General features: G+C 39.7%; 1 protein-coding gene across 5 annotated transcripts in view; it reads right to left on the bottom strand.

The window, feature by feature from the left end:
- Window positions 1-16,643, bottom strand: part of KYNU (kynureninase) — a 75,545-nt gene that overhangs the window by 40,941 nt on the left and 17,961 nt on the right. For 4 of the 5 annotated variants that reach the window (XM_033164209.1, XM_033164218.1, XM_033164227.1 and 1 more), the window contains 5 exons: window positions 15,383-15,465; window positions 9,003-9,064; window positions 5,610-5,681; window positions 2,791-2,865; window positions 536-682 (listed from right to left, as the gene is read on the bottom strand). In XM_033164209.1, the coding sequence (XP_033020100.1) occupies window positions 536-682; window positions 2,791-2,865; window positions 5,610-5,681; window positions 9,003-9,064; window positions 15,383-15,465 (439 nt within the window). The remainder of the gene's footprint in view (window positions 1-535; window positions 683-2,790; window positions 2,866-5,609; window positions 5,682-9,002; window positions 9,065-15,382; window positions 15,466-16,643) is intronic. The other variant, XM_033164236.1, reaches the window with a different exon arrangement.

The raw sequence follows: 16,643 nt of genomic DNA, 5'->3' as shown, positions 1-16,643 counted from the left end.
TATGCCAAACACTTAGCCAGCACAACTGTTTCCTAGCAGCAACCAATATACATTTGCAACAAACCATTTTTTATTTCTACTTGAACCACTGTTGGCAGAGGCGCCGACTTGCACCCAAGACTGAGGGGCCCGATGTGCGGTACACATGATATTATGCATGTATCATGTGTGATGTCATGTGTGTGACATACATCATGCATACAACGTCACATCGCCTGGAGGAAGCCAAGCACGGAGACCAACATGGCGTGGCTTCAATGACCGGAGGCTCCTCCTCTCTTGCGCTCAGAAAGAACTAGCCACTGAAGCCGCACCATGCTCAGCCTCTTCTGCCCCCTGAGGGGGGCCAGCCCCTTCCCAACAGATATTGAGGGGGTCAAAGAGATCTTGACCCTATAGAGTTGGTGGGCCTGGTTGTTGGTGACATTTGTCCTTGGTTCATTTTCACAGAAGTGTCAAACTTGTCAAGAACATGAGGGGGTTTTTTTGTGTGTGTGGAAGGCTATGTGAATCTTTACTACTGTAGCAACTGTACCTTCTCTTGACCAGCCTTTGTTATTCTTGGGATGTCAAACAGCTGTCCTGTGTAGTACTGCACACCACTGAACAGAATTATGGCAATAGAGTCCCCTTCCTTCTCAATTACATCAAGGATATCTTCAGTTCTCAAGGTCTCCTCCCCCTGAAATAAATTTAAGCACATATTTTATATCAACCCTGGCAGTGCTGAAACTGTCATTTCTTGTTTCATAATCTATTTTTTATGATGTGCCTTGCTGACTTCAGTAAGCGATCAAAAGCAAATCCTTAACATGGCAGTAATCTACGAAAGTAAGAGGCCTGGAGTGACCTTTGAATGGGTGAATGATCATTAGTAACATAGCATCAAGATGGTAACTTATTATTACTATTATTATCATTATGGTTATCATTATTATTAAAAAAGCTATTCACGTTGCTTCCTTATATGTTTTGCTTGCTTAAACACTTCAAGATTCCCTTAACTGGCTTTGTTTTCGTTTTTTAAGATGTAAAAACATGTAAATTTTGATTCAAAGAGCATACACAGAGGGGGACATGCCGATGACTACTGTGAACCTTCCCCAAGAAGCTATGGCCCAGCTTGCTATTAATGAAGCATCATCAATAGAAGATTCAGTCTTTCAATCTAAAATTAAGACACTTGCAATTGAGATGGAAATTATGGTATCACCCTATGGACACATGACAATTGTCCAAACACGCTACAATTCTATCTCCTGTGAACCTTAATTTTGTCATGTATTATTTGCAGCCTTTCACAAAATGTTATAATGTGCACTAGTTCATATAGCTTTAAAAATCCATAGGTGCAGCAAATATTCTTAAGGGAAAAGCAGTGTCAATCACTGTGCATCCTGTGGTTCCCAGCAAATTAGGATTTAAGTGACATCCTAATTTGTCCTAACATGTCACCACTGACATATACACAACAACATAAAGATGTCATGCCGAGCAACTCAGCAATCTATTTATATGACATTTTCAGTTCTGACATCTGCACAAGACTTAAAAAGCAGCCTCCCACATCCCTCTTCACACTTTTAAGACAAACTTGGTATCCCACAGAAAGCTATTAAAAATGTTACTGTATTTGTCTTTCAGAAACAATAGCATGTAAAAACCCTTAAGCCATTAAATATAGAGAAATTTGAACCGGGGTGGGTGGGGGGTGGAATATCACTTTTGATCGTTTAAAGCCAGTATCCCCCACTCCCTTTCCTCATTCCCTTTTAGCAAGGGATCATGTAAAACACACCATCACCAAGGGATCAATTAAGCAGTGAAAACTCCAAATGAAATTAGACATCCACTGCAAAGAGCTAAGATTTGCTGATTTGAAAGTAGCTCCTATTATCTTAACGATCTCTCAACATCTATCAAGGACTTGAGAGTAGCTTCTCGCTTCTCTGGAAAAGGACTTTTTTCGAGAATCAAAAGGTCATCAACAGTTCTACTATAAAGTAACAAAAGTTCTTTTATAACGATCCTAATTACATACTCCTCCAAGCAGAAACGTGTTGCTGTAGTAATAAAAGAAACAGTATGGAGTCTTCATAGGACTTCTATAAAACAGAGATTATTCTACATACTAAGACTCACATATACTGTATTTTTCCGTGTATAAGACTAGGTTTTTTCCCTAAAAAATAATGTCAAAAATTAGGAGGCATCTTATACACGGGGCCATCTCCCATTTTCTTAAAGTGTCCCCTGTGGGGACAGTGGTCCTTTAAATTTGCCGGTCCAAAGTCAAATTAGTGACAATACAAATTATCTCACATTAGAGACAATGAAAGAAATATAGGGGCTGAGCAAGTAAATCATAAATGCAGGTTCTCATCCAGATGATCTGAATGCACAGCACAATGAAGTTATAACAATTCAGTCAGTATTTTATACACCTTCACAATCAATGCTGGTAAAATCCCAAATCACTTCTTAAACTCATGAATGTTTAAAAGGATGTGGGAATTTGCTGTGAAAAACCACTGGAGGGCTACACTGAAAACTGAAGTGCTAACAGAGATGTACTATATTAGACAGGGTGCGATGAATAACCCCTATACAGTCAAGTATAGCATCAGCAGGGGTTTCACAATCATCCATCGACGTGGAAGTTTTTTTAGACAAAAAAGAAGATATGGGAAGACAAGGAAATTCTAAGAATAATATGCATTTAGTTTTCTTGTCTCAGAAGTTCACAATAGGTTCTTGATTAGATATCAATATAAAATACCCATTACAAACCTCTTGTGGTTCTATCATAAGCATACTGCTCTCCATATCTAGCCCATGAAATTGGAGTTGAGACTCAACAGCATACTGTAAATAAAATATTGATTGTTTTTAGTGAGCAAATGTAAACAACAAAAGAAGCATTTCTTTCACATAGCAACAATCATCAGGATGTGTGCGCATGATGTGCCTGGGCAAATCTCTACAAAATGTTTCCAGTTCTACATGTCTCTTCCTCTTTGCAATTCAGGGAACCATAGAAACATAGTATCATAGAATTGTAGAGTTGGAAGGGACCCTGAGGTTCATCTAGTCCAACCCCATGCAATGCAGGAATAAGCAGCTGTCCCATACAGGGATCAAATCTGCAACTTTCGCATTATTAGCATGATGCTCTAACCAACTGAGCTATCCAAGGGCCAGTATAGTATCCAAGGTCATAACTCAGTGGTAGAACACATGCTTTGCATCCATAAAGTTGGTAGGTTCAGTGCCTGGCATCACCAGTTTAAAGGATTAGGTGGCAGGTGATGTGGAAGACTTCTGCACGAGAGTGTGGAAAGCTGACATGTTCTAACAGCAAAAGGCCCTGCTAAGCCCACACAGATCATTGCTATCTTCCTCTTGCTTCAGTGCTTCTAAAGATTATTGGGGGTTGGGTACTCGGCTAATCTTCATGCTTTTCCCCAATGCTCTTTGGATATGATGCTATATGCAAACACAAGAATTTCTGTCACTTTTTTCTTGGGACCCACCCCCCTTATCTGAGTGCTGCTGGTTGGTGTGGAACAGGCAAATTAGGAATTCACTCTCAAAACGCTTAGCTTCCATCCAAACCCCTGGCCTGAAACCAGTCCTCTGGAACTGTATCCATGGCTTAAAACAAATGAGAGAAATAACTTTCCAACAGCAACCTCCATGGTAGATTATGCATAGTATTATGAAGTAGGCTTGCTAAATGGCTGCACTTGGGGAGACCAATAGAAATCATGATAAAAAAATATACAGTAGTTATTGAAGAACAAAATGAAATTCAGTATAACCAGCTTGATAGTCAAAAAAAGCAGCAAGTTGTATTAATCTCACAGGTGCACTGCCCCCACTCCCCACACTCAATCTCCTTTAAACAAGAGTTAGTTGCAGAACTGTCTTGTGGTATCAGATGGAGGAAAGGCATGCTACTATCTTCCTTTTAAAATCTGGGTAATGTATGCCAGAGCACATAAGAGGAATACTCAGCCTGCAGAGACAATCAGGGAGAAAACAGACTAGGCAGAAGCCACATTGGATTTATCACAGCTACAAGGGGTAATGGTAAAAGACTGAAGAAGACAGACATTTGAGGGGTCTCCCAGTGCACTGGTAGAGAAATGCCAACTACATGGAATACACCCATGCAATCTGCCCTCCCTGGATGTTTGCATTATTTCTGCGCAGCCCTCAGCCGTGTGGGACCAAAGCACAAAAACGCAGCTCTGCCATGGTTTCATATTGTTACAGATCTGGGATACCATAGCCTGAAGGTGCAAAGGCCCTCACAATTCTAGGAAGTTAGTGAATGTTGGAAATTAATGAATGTCAGAATTTAGCTAATACTTGGGGTATTGAAGGAGACATACAAGCTGCACAAGTTCTCCTGAACTGGGCGAAACGTGGAAGTTTAACTTATGCAATCTAGCCTGGCTGGGCTAGTTGAGTGCAAGCCATTATGAAACAGTGGCTGGATATCAACATATCAAAGAAAGATCCTTGGGTCTGTGCAAAAAAAGGGGTTGCCAAGTTTACAGGGAAGGGGTGTGATGCCAACACAGGAAAAAAGTGTCCCTTTTAAAACAGAAAAGTTTGGAGAAGTGGAGGGGTCGCTTAACAAAGCTTGGGACGTAGAAAGGAGGTTGCCAGAACTTGAGGTAGAACTCCATGTGGGGGCAGAAGGGCAAAACCATATTGGTGGGCTAGCTGAAGGCAGGCTGGGGCAGAGACACAGAGATGCCTTGGAATCTGTCTATGGCTCAAACAACATCTAACATTGGTTATGCAGTTGTGCCTTTAAATGGTGCATCATATTTTCCAAGAAAAATGTAACATACTGCAGTTTCCAAGCTGAAGAAATGTAATATTCCCAAAACTAAACAACTGCATCGAAGGAAGATGTCTGTATTTCATACAACATATGAGCAACAAATGAATATTAGCTGGAAAAAGGTGTCATGTCAACTAATTGTCTGGCAGCACAGAAAGGGTCTGAATTGCACCCTATGTGAGTTGCATTTGTAGAGATTTTTATAGTGCCTCAGTGATCAAATATCCCATCAATTTCTGAGTGTTTACAGAGTTTGATAAAGTAGCAGTGAGTCACAAATCTGAAGATTAATTTGCTGCAATCTGTGATGCATGGACTATTGTCTCATTTTATAGCACACAAATGATGTTTGAATTAGTAATCTAAAGCACCATGGACAAGCATTTCCCTATCTGTCTAGGGATATAAAACTGTTAATGTTGTGAGCTTTGTATTGATTTGGTTTCATAAAGTAAAACAGAAACAAGAATTAATAAAACATTTACAACCTGTTGTTGATTTAGACCAACAGCTTGTTCAATGTCTTTAAAAGGACTAATAAATCAATGTGGCCATTCAATCTTTTCCTTGTGCAAGGTTTTTATTTGAACAAAAAGAATAAAGGCATGATCAGCCCAAGAGTACATGACCAGATTTCCTGTTACAGTATTTCTAAAAGAGGATCAGGTAATAAATAATGAGACAGGATTGCTGGTATGCTTTTGAAAGTCACAATGGATAATACAAATATTATGTAATATTAATTCCTTACATGGTCGGAGGGGAAAGCATTGGCTTCCAGAAGGATTTTATAGCGATCTGAGGTAGGCTTAAAGAATGATAACTGTAAAAAAAGGTAAAACATTTATTAGTCCATAATTATTAACACTTACTCATTTCATTAGTTTAAGGTGGCCCTACCCCTAAGTCGCAACTTTTTCAGGAGTAACCAGCCACATCAACATGGTGCAAGATACAGTCATGAAATTTATGGATGCCAATACGAAATAGATATATAACCACCCAGTATGGCTGGGGGAACCCAGCCAGATGGACAGGGTATTAACAACAACAACAACCACACACACACACACACACACACACACACAACCCATTTCTTTGGAACTTGATGGAGGAACTTGATGAGTGGTTCCTGCACGCAGTCATGGTGGCTAAATTCTCCAGCCTTCCTTCTCCCCACAGCTGCTTGCGTTGCTGAAATGTGTCTGCACTACATAAGTAAATTGAAAGCATGAAAAGAACCAGAGGCTGGCAGGGAAGGACGTTTTCTGGGAAGGGTGGGAATTTGTTTCTGACTTTGATTTTAATCAAAGCAGGGGAACAATTTGGGACTCCTAATACTTCTCCTACAACTTGTATCATGGGCATCTATCTCTATCTGCAATAGAAAGAGTCTAAGCAAAATACCCCCTATGTTGCTCTATGGGGTGGAAATTTGGGGATGGAATCTGAATATCTTACAAAGATTGGAGTCCTTGCAAAACCTATTGGCAAGAAAAATCTTGGGCCTCCCTAACGGGACAATGGCGGCTCAACTGAGAATGGAACTGGGCCTATCATCCATCGTAGCAAGAGCCCACATCAGGATTATTACCTTCTACAAATCGCTTGCTGAAACTCCAAACTCGCTACTAGCCAAACAAGCCTTCTTAGCCTTCACCGGCAGCAGCACCTGGTCAAGAGGCATGGCGTCCATTTGTCACCACTACTCCCTTCCAGACTTCGCAGCCCTATCCTCATGGGACAAGGACAAAATTCGCGACTGGATTCTTGCTAGGGACGCTGCCCTTGATCAAGAACTATCTAATGCGGCCAGACTCTCCACGTGGTTCCCTCGTGTGAAGGTAGTTAGATCTCTGGCCCACTATCTGAGTGATCTGCTGGATCCTACGCTGAGAAGGGCCTTTACACTGGCTCGATTTCATGCCATTCCCACAGCATTCCTACAGGGTGTATTTTCCAATACCCCTCTGGATCTTCGACTCTGCCCATGCAACAATGGAAAGATAGAGGACTTTATTCACTTCTTCCTCTACTGCCCACTATATGCCTCAATAAGATCTAGGCTTCTCTCTCTAATCCCGCCGACTATCGCCAGGGACGATGACCGCGTGAAATATCTACTGGTGGATGCCAACCCCTTGGTTTCACGTGGAGTGGCCATCTACATATTACAGGCCCTGAAACTCAGGACCTCCTCTTTGGCCAACTTCCCTTAGCCTTAGTCTTATGTATATTCCCAACATGGAGACTGTCGCCACGCCTGCTAGTGCTTTTTATTTTTATTTTTTATTTTATTTGTTTTAACCTGCTCAATTTTACCTCCAATTGTTTTAACTGTTGTATTCTCCGTATAATCGTGTCAGGCTACTGCCTGGTCTTTTACTTTGTGCTATGGCCATAGGGCTAATGCAATAAATAAATTGAATACTATTTTATTTTGTTTTGACTATGGAGCAATAGAAAGACTGCTCAGAACTGCTCAGAAATAAAGATTTCAATCTCAACAATTCTCTATTTCTGTACTAGCATGGGTAGTGCAACATGGGACCTGCAAATTTTTATTTCTATGAAAGAGGAACTACAATCTCACATGAATTTATGGCTCTCATGATACACAGCTCACAAGTATGCTACTTGAATAAACAACTCTTTAGTTTAAGCTGGTAACCAGTATATTGTTAGAACTGACTGCAAGACCCACACAGTAACAAGTTGGGGTACACACACCAGGACCTATCCCTCCCTATCTCCCAGACCCCACCTTTGATTGTCATGCATCTAATATATTTAGTATGCCTCTGCCAATGACCTCTGAAAATTTACTTCCATACTCTTTTGGCAAATAAGTGGTTTGGAACTACAACAGTTTCTGATAAATGTCAGGAAAGCAGTCAAAATATCATTTTAGAGATGCATGTGGAAGCCTAAGAAGTAAGTAACAGGAGTGAGCATCTGATAGTGCTTTGAAAAGGGTGAGGTGGGAGGGTAGAACTCTGAGAGGAAAATCATAGGGCAGGGCTGTTGGGAATGTACTAACCTTATTGTGTAAACAAGGTAGCCAATGAAAAGTTTCATGAAAGCCCTCCAGATGCTCACAGCAGCAAAGGGCTCTTTGCAGTTAGGCTTCCAACCTGAGATCTCTTCCTGGCATGACCTTGTTTCAATTCAAACTGTTCAATGAATATGTTTATTAATGAAAAACTGGGGCTTTGACATTAGGGATAGTTGTGGTAAGCTGTAAATTGTAAACGAAGTATTGCACACAGATAATTAGAAGACCACTTACGATCCCTTATAAGGATTTTATGGCCTCACGGGTTTAGAACAATATAATCACAGAATCAAAAAATTATAGAGTTGGAAGGGACCCTGATGCAATGCAGGAATCTCAACTAGATCATACGTGACAGATAACCATCCAAACTCTGTTTAGGGCTATAAAAATAAGTAACCCTGACACAACACCTAAATTATAATGCATTATATTATAACTTACAGAATGCATTGTTTTGAAATGTGGTGCTGGAAACTAGGCTAGAAGACTTTAAAAGGGCATTCAACAGATCAATGGAAGTCAGACCCATGATTTTAAGTAAGCAAGCTTTTTCTAATTTTATGGTTAATTTTAACTGATTATTATTTTATTTTATGCTTTATCCCTTTGTTATCCTTCCAGTATTCCTAGTAGACATTGCTTAGAAACCGTGGTATTTATATAAATTATTAAAATAAAAGGACAACTAAAATAGAATCTTGATGTTCACAGACAGTGTAGTTTTCAATATCAGATGTTCATGGACAATACGAGAGCCAGTGTGGTGTAGTGGTTAAGAATGGTAGACTTGTAATCTGGGGAACCGGGTTCGTGTCTCCGCTCCTCCACATGCAGCTGCTGGGTGACCTTGGGCTAGTCACACTTCTTTGAAGTCTCTCAGCCCCACTCCCCTCACAGAGTGTTTGTTGTGGGGGAGGAAGGGAAAGGAGAATGTTAGCTGCTTTGAGACTCCTTCGGGTAGTGAAAAGCGGGATATCAAATCCAAACTCTTCTTCTTCTTCTTCATACACTCATGGAGGAATCAAGCTCTCTTTTAAACAGAATTCTGAACTAGATATATCTAGCAAAGAAATTCTTATGACTTACCATTAGGAGATGCAGATTAACTGTCAAGCCGTTCATTAATGCTACCTCTTCTTTATGAGCCCCTGAAAAGCAATAAGGCAGATGTTTCCTTATTTCTTTTGTCCTGTGCAAGGTCTGTGCAAAACCTCATGACAGTGGCTTGCAGTCAATGTCTCCCTAATGACTGAGAAGTAAATACATGTTTGATGTGTCACCACGGAGAAATTTAAGAAAAAAAAGTTCCCCTGTTGACATAGTACACCATTCTTACAGGGAAATATTTACTTTTACCATTCTGTTGTGGCAAATAAAGCAGATAATGAAGCAGTAACACTTCCTTCCTTGAAATCTACCTGTTGATTTGTTGCTATCATTAACAACTTGGTCAAATTCAGCACTAGTGTGCCTTTGCCCATTAAATATATCTCCAATATAAAGGCCTAAATTGTCTTAGGGGCAATCATCTATTTTTAAAGTGGCCATTGTAATGCCAAGCTAAAATGTGCCCTTAATAAAAATAAAGAGACTTGCCTAACAATTATTCAGACCTTCATTACAGTAGACATAACGGTGGTCTGTAAGACAACTGGTGCAAAGATGGGAACATGGTTAAACTATTGCATTTTGGTCATGGATTCTGGGCTTTATGGCCATTAATAAAATAAATGAAATTTAATGGGAATCAGAAGCACAACAAATGGATTTTTCCAATACACCAGAAACAATAAGGTGCTCTCTGACTCCTGTTAGTCAATACGGTGAGAGAAAAGGATGAGTAAATTCACGTTACGAATGGAAGAATACAGACAAATAAAAAAAACCATCCCCAGGGTTTAGATTAAAATAACATGAACCAGAAAAAATATGCAAGCATTTTAAGAAGCTTTAAACTCTGATGTGGTTTGTTAAGTCATAAGGTGGAAGGCGTTACTGGCTGGATTGTTTTTTTATCAACTTTTTTTATCTATCAATGGTTATTAGTTGCTCATTTTTCTAGCAGTTGCAAGTAAGATAACCAGGAGAACAATCACAAAGGAGAAAAATGGATGGAGATCGACAACAACAACAAAACCAGGAAAACAGGTTCTCAGGTTCTCCTTCTCTGCATGTTTTCCTAGGATTTGCTTCAGGTTTCTCTGCTGAGGAGGATTGAGCTCTACAATTTCTAAACAGGGACACCCATGTTGCTTGCATGTGGTGAGCATAATATGTAGCTCCCTTTTCTTAAATTAGCCCAATCAAATTTACACAAATGTATGGTAAATTGTCCACAGTTTTACTCTTAAAGAAAAATTCCCAGGTATAAAAAAACAATAGCAGGCCACACTCCTGCACTACATTTCTCTTCTGGATTCTGCATGTATCAGACATGCAGTATGTGAATATATTGAACTGCATGCAGAACAACAGCACATATGCTCTGTAAGTGAGAAACATTTACTGCTAAATGCCATTATTTTTATTGTAGATTTTGGTCATGTGTGCAGACACACAGAGATAACTGCTATCTGCATTCTCTGCTGCCTTTTCTATTCCAAGAGAGATCCTGCAAATCTATACAATTCTGCCCAGGGGTGGCGCATCCTGTTTTGCTGCGCACACCCCGCTTCTGCCCCTCCCATGCCTCTGCTATCTGCATTGCGTGGTAAGAGCTCGCTGAGGTCTCACAAGATCTCATGCACTCTGTGAGATCTCGCAAGATTTTGGTGAAATATCACCAATAAAAGGTGCAGCTTGTGGTGCAGTTTTTCCGCTGTTGGCAAAGGCAGCAGGATGGGCAGCAGACACAAGGTAGGTGTGAGGCAGGCATTGCGACTAGAGCTTCTTCCACTCGAGGCGGGTGCTCATCAGTGGGCTGAGCCAGATTCTGCCTATGAAAGTAATGGACCTGGAAGTACACCTGCTGTCATCTGTCTGTCTCAAGAGACAATGGAGTGTGCCTCCAGGGGTGAAGTCAGACCGCTGGAGAATCAGTGCCTGCTGTGGCTGCAAAGACCATTGATTCATAACTGCTGGGTGCTGTGTTGTTTTTGCTGCATTGTTGTTGTTGTTTAGTCATTTAGTCGTGTCCGACTCTTCGTGACCCCATGGACCAGAGCACGCCAGGCATTCCTGTCTTCCACTGCCTCCCGCAGTTTGATCAGACTCATGTTGGTAGCTTCGAGAACACTGTACTGTCCAATCATCTCGTCCTCTGTCGTCCCCTTCTCCTTGTGCCCTCAATCTTTCCCAACATCAGGGTCTTTTCCAGGGAGTCTTCTTTTCTCATGAGGTGGCCATGACCTCTCTGGGGAGCAAGCCAGGGCAATATGTATGGGGGTCCTGGGCTGCGCAGACAACAAGACCCTCCTCTTGGCCTCACTGATGTGCCCCAAAGGAAAGCAGAGCAATCCTTTTGGCACCATCATGGCTGGAGGAGTTGCCAGAAGGAAGCATACAAGATGCCATCCAACAGTCTTAGGGAATCCACTCTATGGATAGGGTACTGAAACATAAGCCCCAAATTCTGGTGCTTTTTCAACCTGACTGATCCACTTCCAAAATATTTCCAGAGTATAAATATAACTACTGTTAGTTCACTTGCTGTTCAAAGCACAGACCAAAAATAAATGGTTAATCTGAAGTTCACCTTTAGATGCATGCCAATATCCTATATTGAATATGACACCACATTTGTCATGTAAGTCTTGGACTCTTGTAAATGATATATTTATTAAAAGCTTTTCTTTATTGGATTTTGGTGCCCACAAAACAAGCCTTATCTGTGCCCTAGGAAAATCGTTATCCTTCATACCCTGCACTGCATTTCGGAAATGATGCTTCTGTGATCCAATTAATCTATTACAATATTCAAAGACAAGTATCCAGTACACAAAATGAAGTTTGTTCTCTCCAACTCATTACTCAGCACCACATATCCTGGACAGCATAAACCCCCATACGTCCTTCCTGATAAATCTTTTCTGTAATGGAAAAAAGCATGACTTGTGATGCGCCATGCGCCTACCACTATCTCCACTATAACTTTGGAAAGTACAGCTGTTGCATTAGTGCAACATGAACCAAGTCCTTGCCTGAAATTTGTGCATAAAACAAAGGGAGAAATGGCTGGATGAACTAAAAAAAAAGAAAGAAGACTTCAAAAAAAGAAAAGACAAGATAGTTTGGGTATTAAAAATAATCCTTATAATTCAAAGTTACTGCAAAACAGCTCAGTATACATCCTCTCTCAGCACAAGCATAAAAAAGAGCAATGTAGTTAATCTTATTCCATCAGATGGTGATACTGCCAGGTTGCAATATATTAATAACATGCTGTGCAAAAAAGAACAATTTTTTTTATATTTTCCTATTCTTTTGCTTAATATGGGAATGAATGGAAGAAGGGGTGGAAAGAGTTTGAGTCTCTGGTGACCTTGACTCTGCATTTCACAACATATTTACTATTGGAGTCTTCATTTAACAAGAAAAAGGTATGCTCATTTAATAAGCAAGGTGTTATAGAGACATAAACCTTTAAATGGCCCAAAGGAAAAACCATTTACTGCCTTTATTGTATTCCTGAATAAATCCCACAAGACAACACTCACTTTTTGTTCTACAGATAGAACAAGCTCCAGCAGTTCTTCCTCCTCCATAAAATGCTAAGCAAAAAAAAACCAACTTAAAAATTCAGTTTATTTTCTCTTGTCAAGCATACTACAGGAACACAAATCCCTTCTTTTCCTCCATGTAACTGCATCCGTTGTTACTGGAAAGAATGAATATCCACCTTACATACTATGCTGGGTGGATAATATTTTAATAGTGGTTTATCTTGTATTTTATCCTTTTCGCATTTTTTCTTTTTACCTAAAGGCAAATGATGTAGTCATTAACCAGTTGAAATTGTCAACATAATGGGGCCATAATCTGGAATTCTTGAAAAGTTTATTTGTTTTCCTTTCTCATTATTGGGGAGTGGGGCAACTCACTAACATGTGGCAAAATCAATAAAGTGAAATTTACCCACAATCATGCTAAGACTTGCAAGCTGAATGTCAAGCCACACTTTGAAATTCAGTTGTACAGCCCCTGAGGTTTGTGGGGTGATTACCTGTGCAAGCGAGGAGGGAGAGATCATGATAGCACTAACATGACAACAAACTTAATAGTCCCTGGTGTACAACACACCTATGAAATACTGCCCAAAGCAAAGCAAAACAGGTTAAGGATGTGAAGATCTTTATTCATAGTTTCTTTTATAGAGAGCTTAAAACATGGTACCCCAACAAAGAGAATACGAATAGGCTTCTGCATACAGATCTACTGTTTTGGGTATGGAAAACCTAGATGGTGGATAATGGGCAGAAGGACCTCACTGAGCAGACATAAGCTGTGTGACAATGAATAGAGTATGTTCCTATTAGTTCTAAAACTCCACTTGTATTTAAAGGCAAAATAACTTTCAAACTTAAAAAAAAGTGTCTGAATGCTGAAGGCATAGTTGAAAAAGCAAAGCTTAAAAAAATCTTTTGGGAAAAAAAACTCGTTTTCCTTGAGAAAATGTTGTTATATTTGACTGCATATGTGGGTCCCAGATCTAAAAATAACAAGATTCTTTTTTTTTCCTGACCAAGGTGAACAAGAAAGTGTAAAACAGATTTATTGGCTGTCTAGCAGATTTTACATTAAATTTTCTCATGTTACATTCACAGCCAGTAATTGCTTTGTTTGTTGCTATGTTGTTCTGTGTCTCTAGCTTCCCTTCCTCTTGGTTTGCATTGCTATTTTCTGGACCCCATTTGTTTTTAAAAAGGACACTGTGGACCATGGCCTTACTGAAGATTTTGCTAAAGACAGAATGGCAACCCTGCAGCAGATAATTAATTGTGTGTGGCATGCACTGCCACAGACATTAGGTAAGCTCTGACTCTCTAGCTGAAGCAAAAAGTCCAAATGGAGGCAGAAAAAAACAGATTTTGCAGCCAGCCATTCAATTCCATATCCACCCCTCTCTAGTGTATCCACCATCACATCTTACAGCAGCCCCGCAGCAGAAGCACAAGAGAAGGACAGCCAAGGCCACACACAAGATATGAGACCAGAGGTAGCACTGCAGTGCCTCTCTGGAAATACTCACAGATGTGATGAAGAACTTCAATTAGAATAATGAACAAGCAGTCCTGTGATACCTTAAAGTCTCCCAATTTTATTATGTTTTATGATTTCATGGACCACAGTCCACTTCATCAAATGCATAAAGTTACATGAAGGAAGGTAAACTTCCCAAGACATGGATGTTTTAATAGAGATTCCTGCATTCGACTAGATGACATTCAGGGTCCCTTCCAACTCTATGATTCTATGAATTCTTATATAGTATTTCATTAATAGAGAGGCCCACACAAGCATATGTGCTGTTGGGGGTGTAAGTAATAGAGATATTAGATAAGGCAGGAGTACTTAACATGGGGCTCTCCAGATGTTTTTGGACATCTCCCAACATCCTTCACCACTGGCTATTCTGCTTAAAGCTGATGGGAGCTGGACTCCAACAACATTTGAAGGGCACACTGGCTACCTGCAATAGTGTCTATTTCTGTATAATCCATTTTTGCACAGTAAATATACACCTCAGATTTGATCTGTATGCTTGCATGTTTCCTTCAAGGTAGTACTGTTATTGAGAGGATAATTTATTTTCATATCACTCATAGTAAAATAATTATGTCTGAGAATAATCAATGCCAACCCTTACTCTGGGTACTGCATCCATTGCTTTTGTGACTGCTTTGGGGGAAATGGTTGTTCAAGTGTTACAGTCATCTAGTGACTGCTGCTTGAGGCATAATTGCAGAGGAGTGGCACCACTATTCACACCTGTACTGTTTACTTCATTTCTATCCTAAGTCCTCTCCCTTCCCTGAAGATTCTTTAGACAATTTGACAGTTAGTATCAACTCTAATTTTCATCATTTTCTGCACTATTAATTCTTTTTTTTAAAAATGACTTCATTGACAGCAATTAAAGACATTATCATGTAACAAGCAGCTATTGCTTTGTAAACAAAAGGAATGATCACTGATTCATGGTGACATTTGTAGGGGTGCCAAGTTTTCTTTGGTTTCATGCATTAGACCAAATAGTTTATGACGATCCCAGAACCACATACTGCAATTAGTTTCAAGACATACATTTCCTCATATATTACTGTCTGCATTAAATCTTCTCAGTTCAAAGTTTTAAAATGCAGTTACTTCACATACTTACTAAGAAGCACTCAGAGCAGAAAAAAAACCAATGGTAAATTTTTGGAAGAAAAGTTCCACTGTCTGATTTTTTTTCCTGGTGCTACATAAACAGTGTGTGTGTGGGGGGGGGGAATGATATGTTTTTTTAAAAAAAAAAAAAATCTTACCCACAATATCAGCCACAAGCTCCACAATGCACTCATCCCCTAAAGCCCAAGGTCGTTTCCCAGTGAAATGACCATGAACACCCCTGAAAGAGAGAACAAATGAAAATTCATATATGTGCCTTTGGTATAGTCCTAAGATCAAGAATGCAACACTCATTGTGGAGCTGAAGAGAAAATAAATAATTTTATTGCACCACAAGCACCTGTAGCAAACAAGCAGTCTACTGTAGTTTTGTATTGTGCACAGACAAAACAAAGTCAACAGACACGGGACAGATTCTAATGAGCCATCTTCATGCTTTGTTATGAGAAACAAAAAACAGCAACAGCACTTAGCGAACTACTAGGGAATAGAACTGTGAATGGTTGAAAGTCACAGTAAACCAAGTTCAGAGTAAAGTACAGTAAGCCAAGAAGCTTAGTTTATCATTATGTGTGAATGCAGCCAAAGTGAACTGCAGCCAGGGGCCTACAATGCAAAATAGGCGTGTCTCTTCTATGTCAGTAACTTGCTTGTCCAGGAAGCAAGATGAAATGGTGATAGCGTACAAGAGTGCAATGGGTCTGGCAGGAATGGGTGACGGGCTAATTTCTCAGTTCAGAGGCAAAAGCAGGCTAAATAATGTACTAGAAAATTAATGGTGTGTCCTCTTTTTATATTACACATCTTTGTCCTCAGTTACTTAGTAGGATTTAGAAAAGTGCCCACAAATGAATCCTCTCATCTGCTCTGTCATTTTACAAGATTCACTGTTAAACTTCCTCGTTCTCTGCCAATTCCAACAGAAAGGATCTCACATTTTAAATATTTTATGTAACATTCCTATGAGCTATTACAGAATTTTCAATGTGATTATTATTACAGTGGGAAAAGATCTGTGTACAATAAATCCAAACCCAAGTAACTAAATTAAACATAAAGACAGTAAGAAACAGGTTCACTTGAGTCACTTGAATGAAAAGTTTCAATTATTACATAGGCAGAAGTATTTCTTTAGTGACTCATAGATTAATATTTAATCTAGACTAAACAGATTTCAGGGCCGCATTCTCCTACCTTATCTTTTTACATAAGATGATAGGTCATAGTTTTTCTATGTACTCAGTTCTGAAGTACTGGGCATACTATAGATTGAAAGTTCTGAAAACAGCTGTGAAATTTTACAATATATAGCACCCTAAAACACACCTATATCAAATTAGTTTTACCATATATCAGACTCAGCCCTCATTTATTCCCGACTCCCAACCTGAAAGGCAT

The sequence above is a fragment of the Lacerta agilis genome, chromosome 1 (assembly GCF_009819535.1).
Source record: "Lacerta agilis isolate rLacAgi1 chromosome 1, rLacAgi1.pri, whole genome shotgun sequence".
Taxonomy (NCBI): Eukaryota; Metazoa; Chordata; class Lepidosauria; order Squamata; family Lacertidae; genus Lacerta; species Lacerta agilis.
Note: the sequence above shows the minus strand (reverse complement) of the source record. Positions and strands in the feature narration are given on the sequence as shown.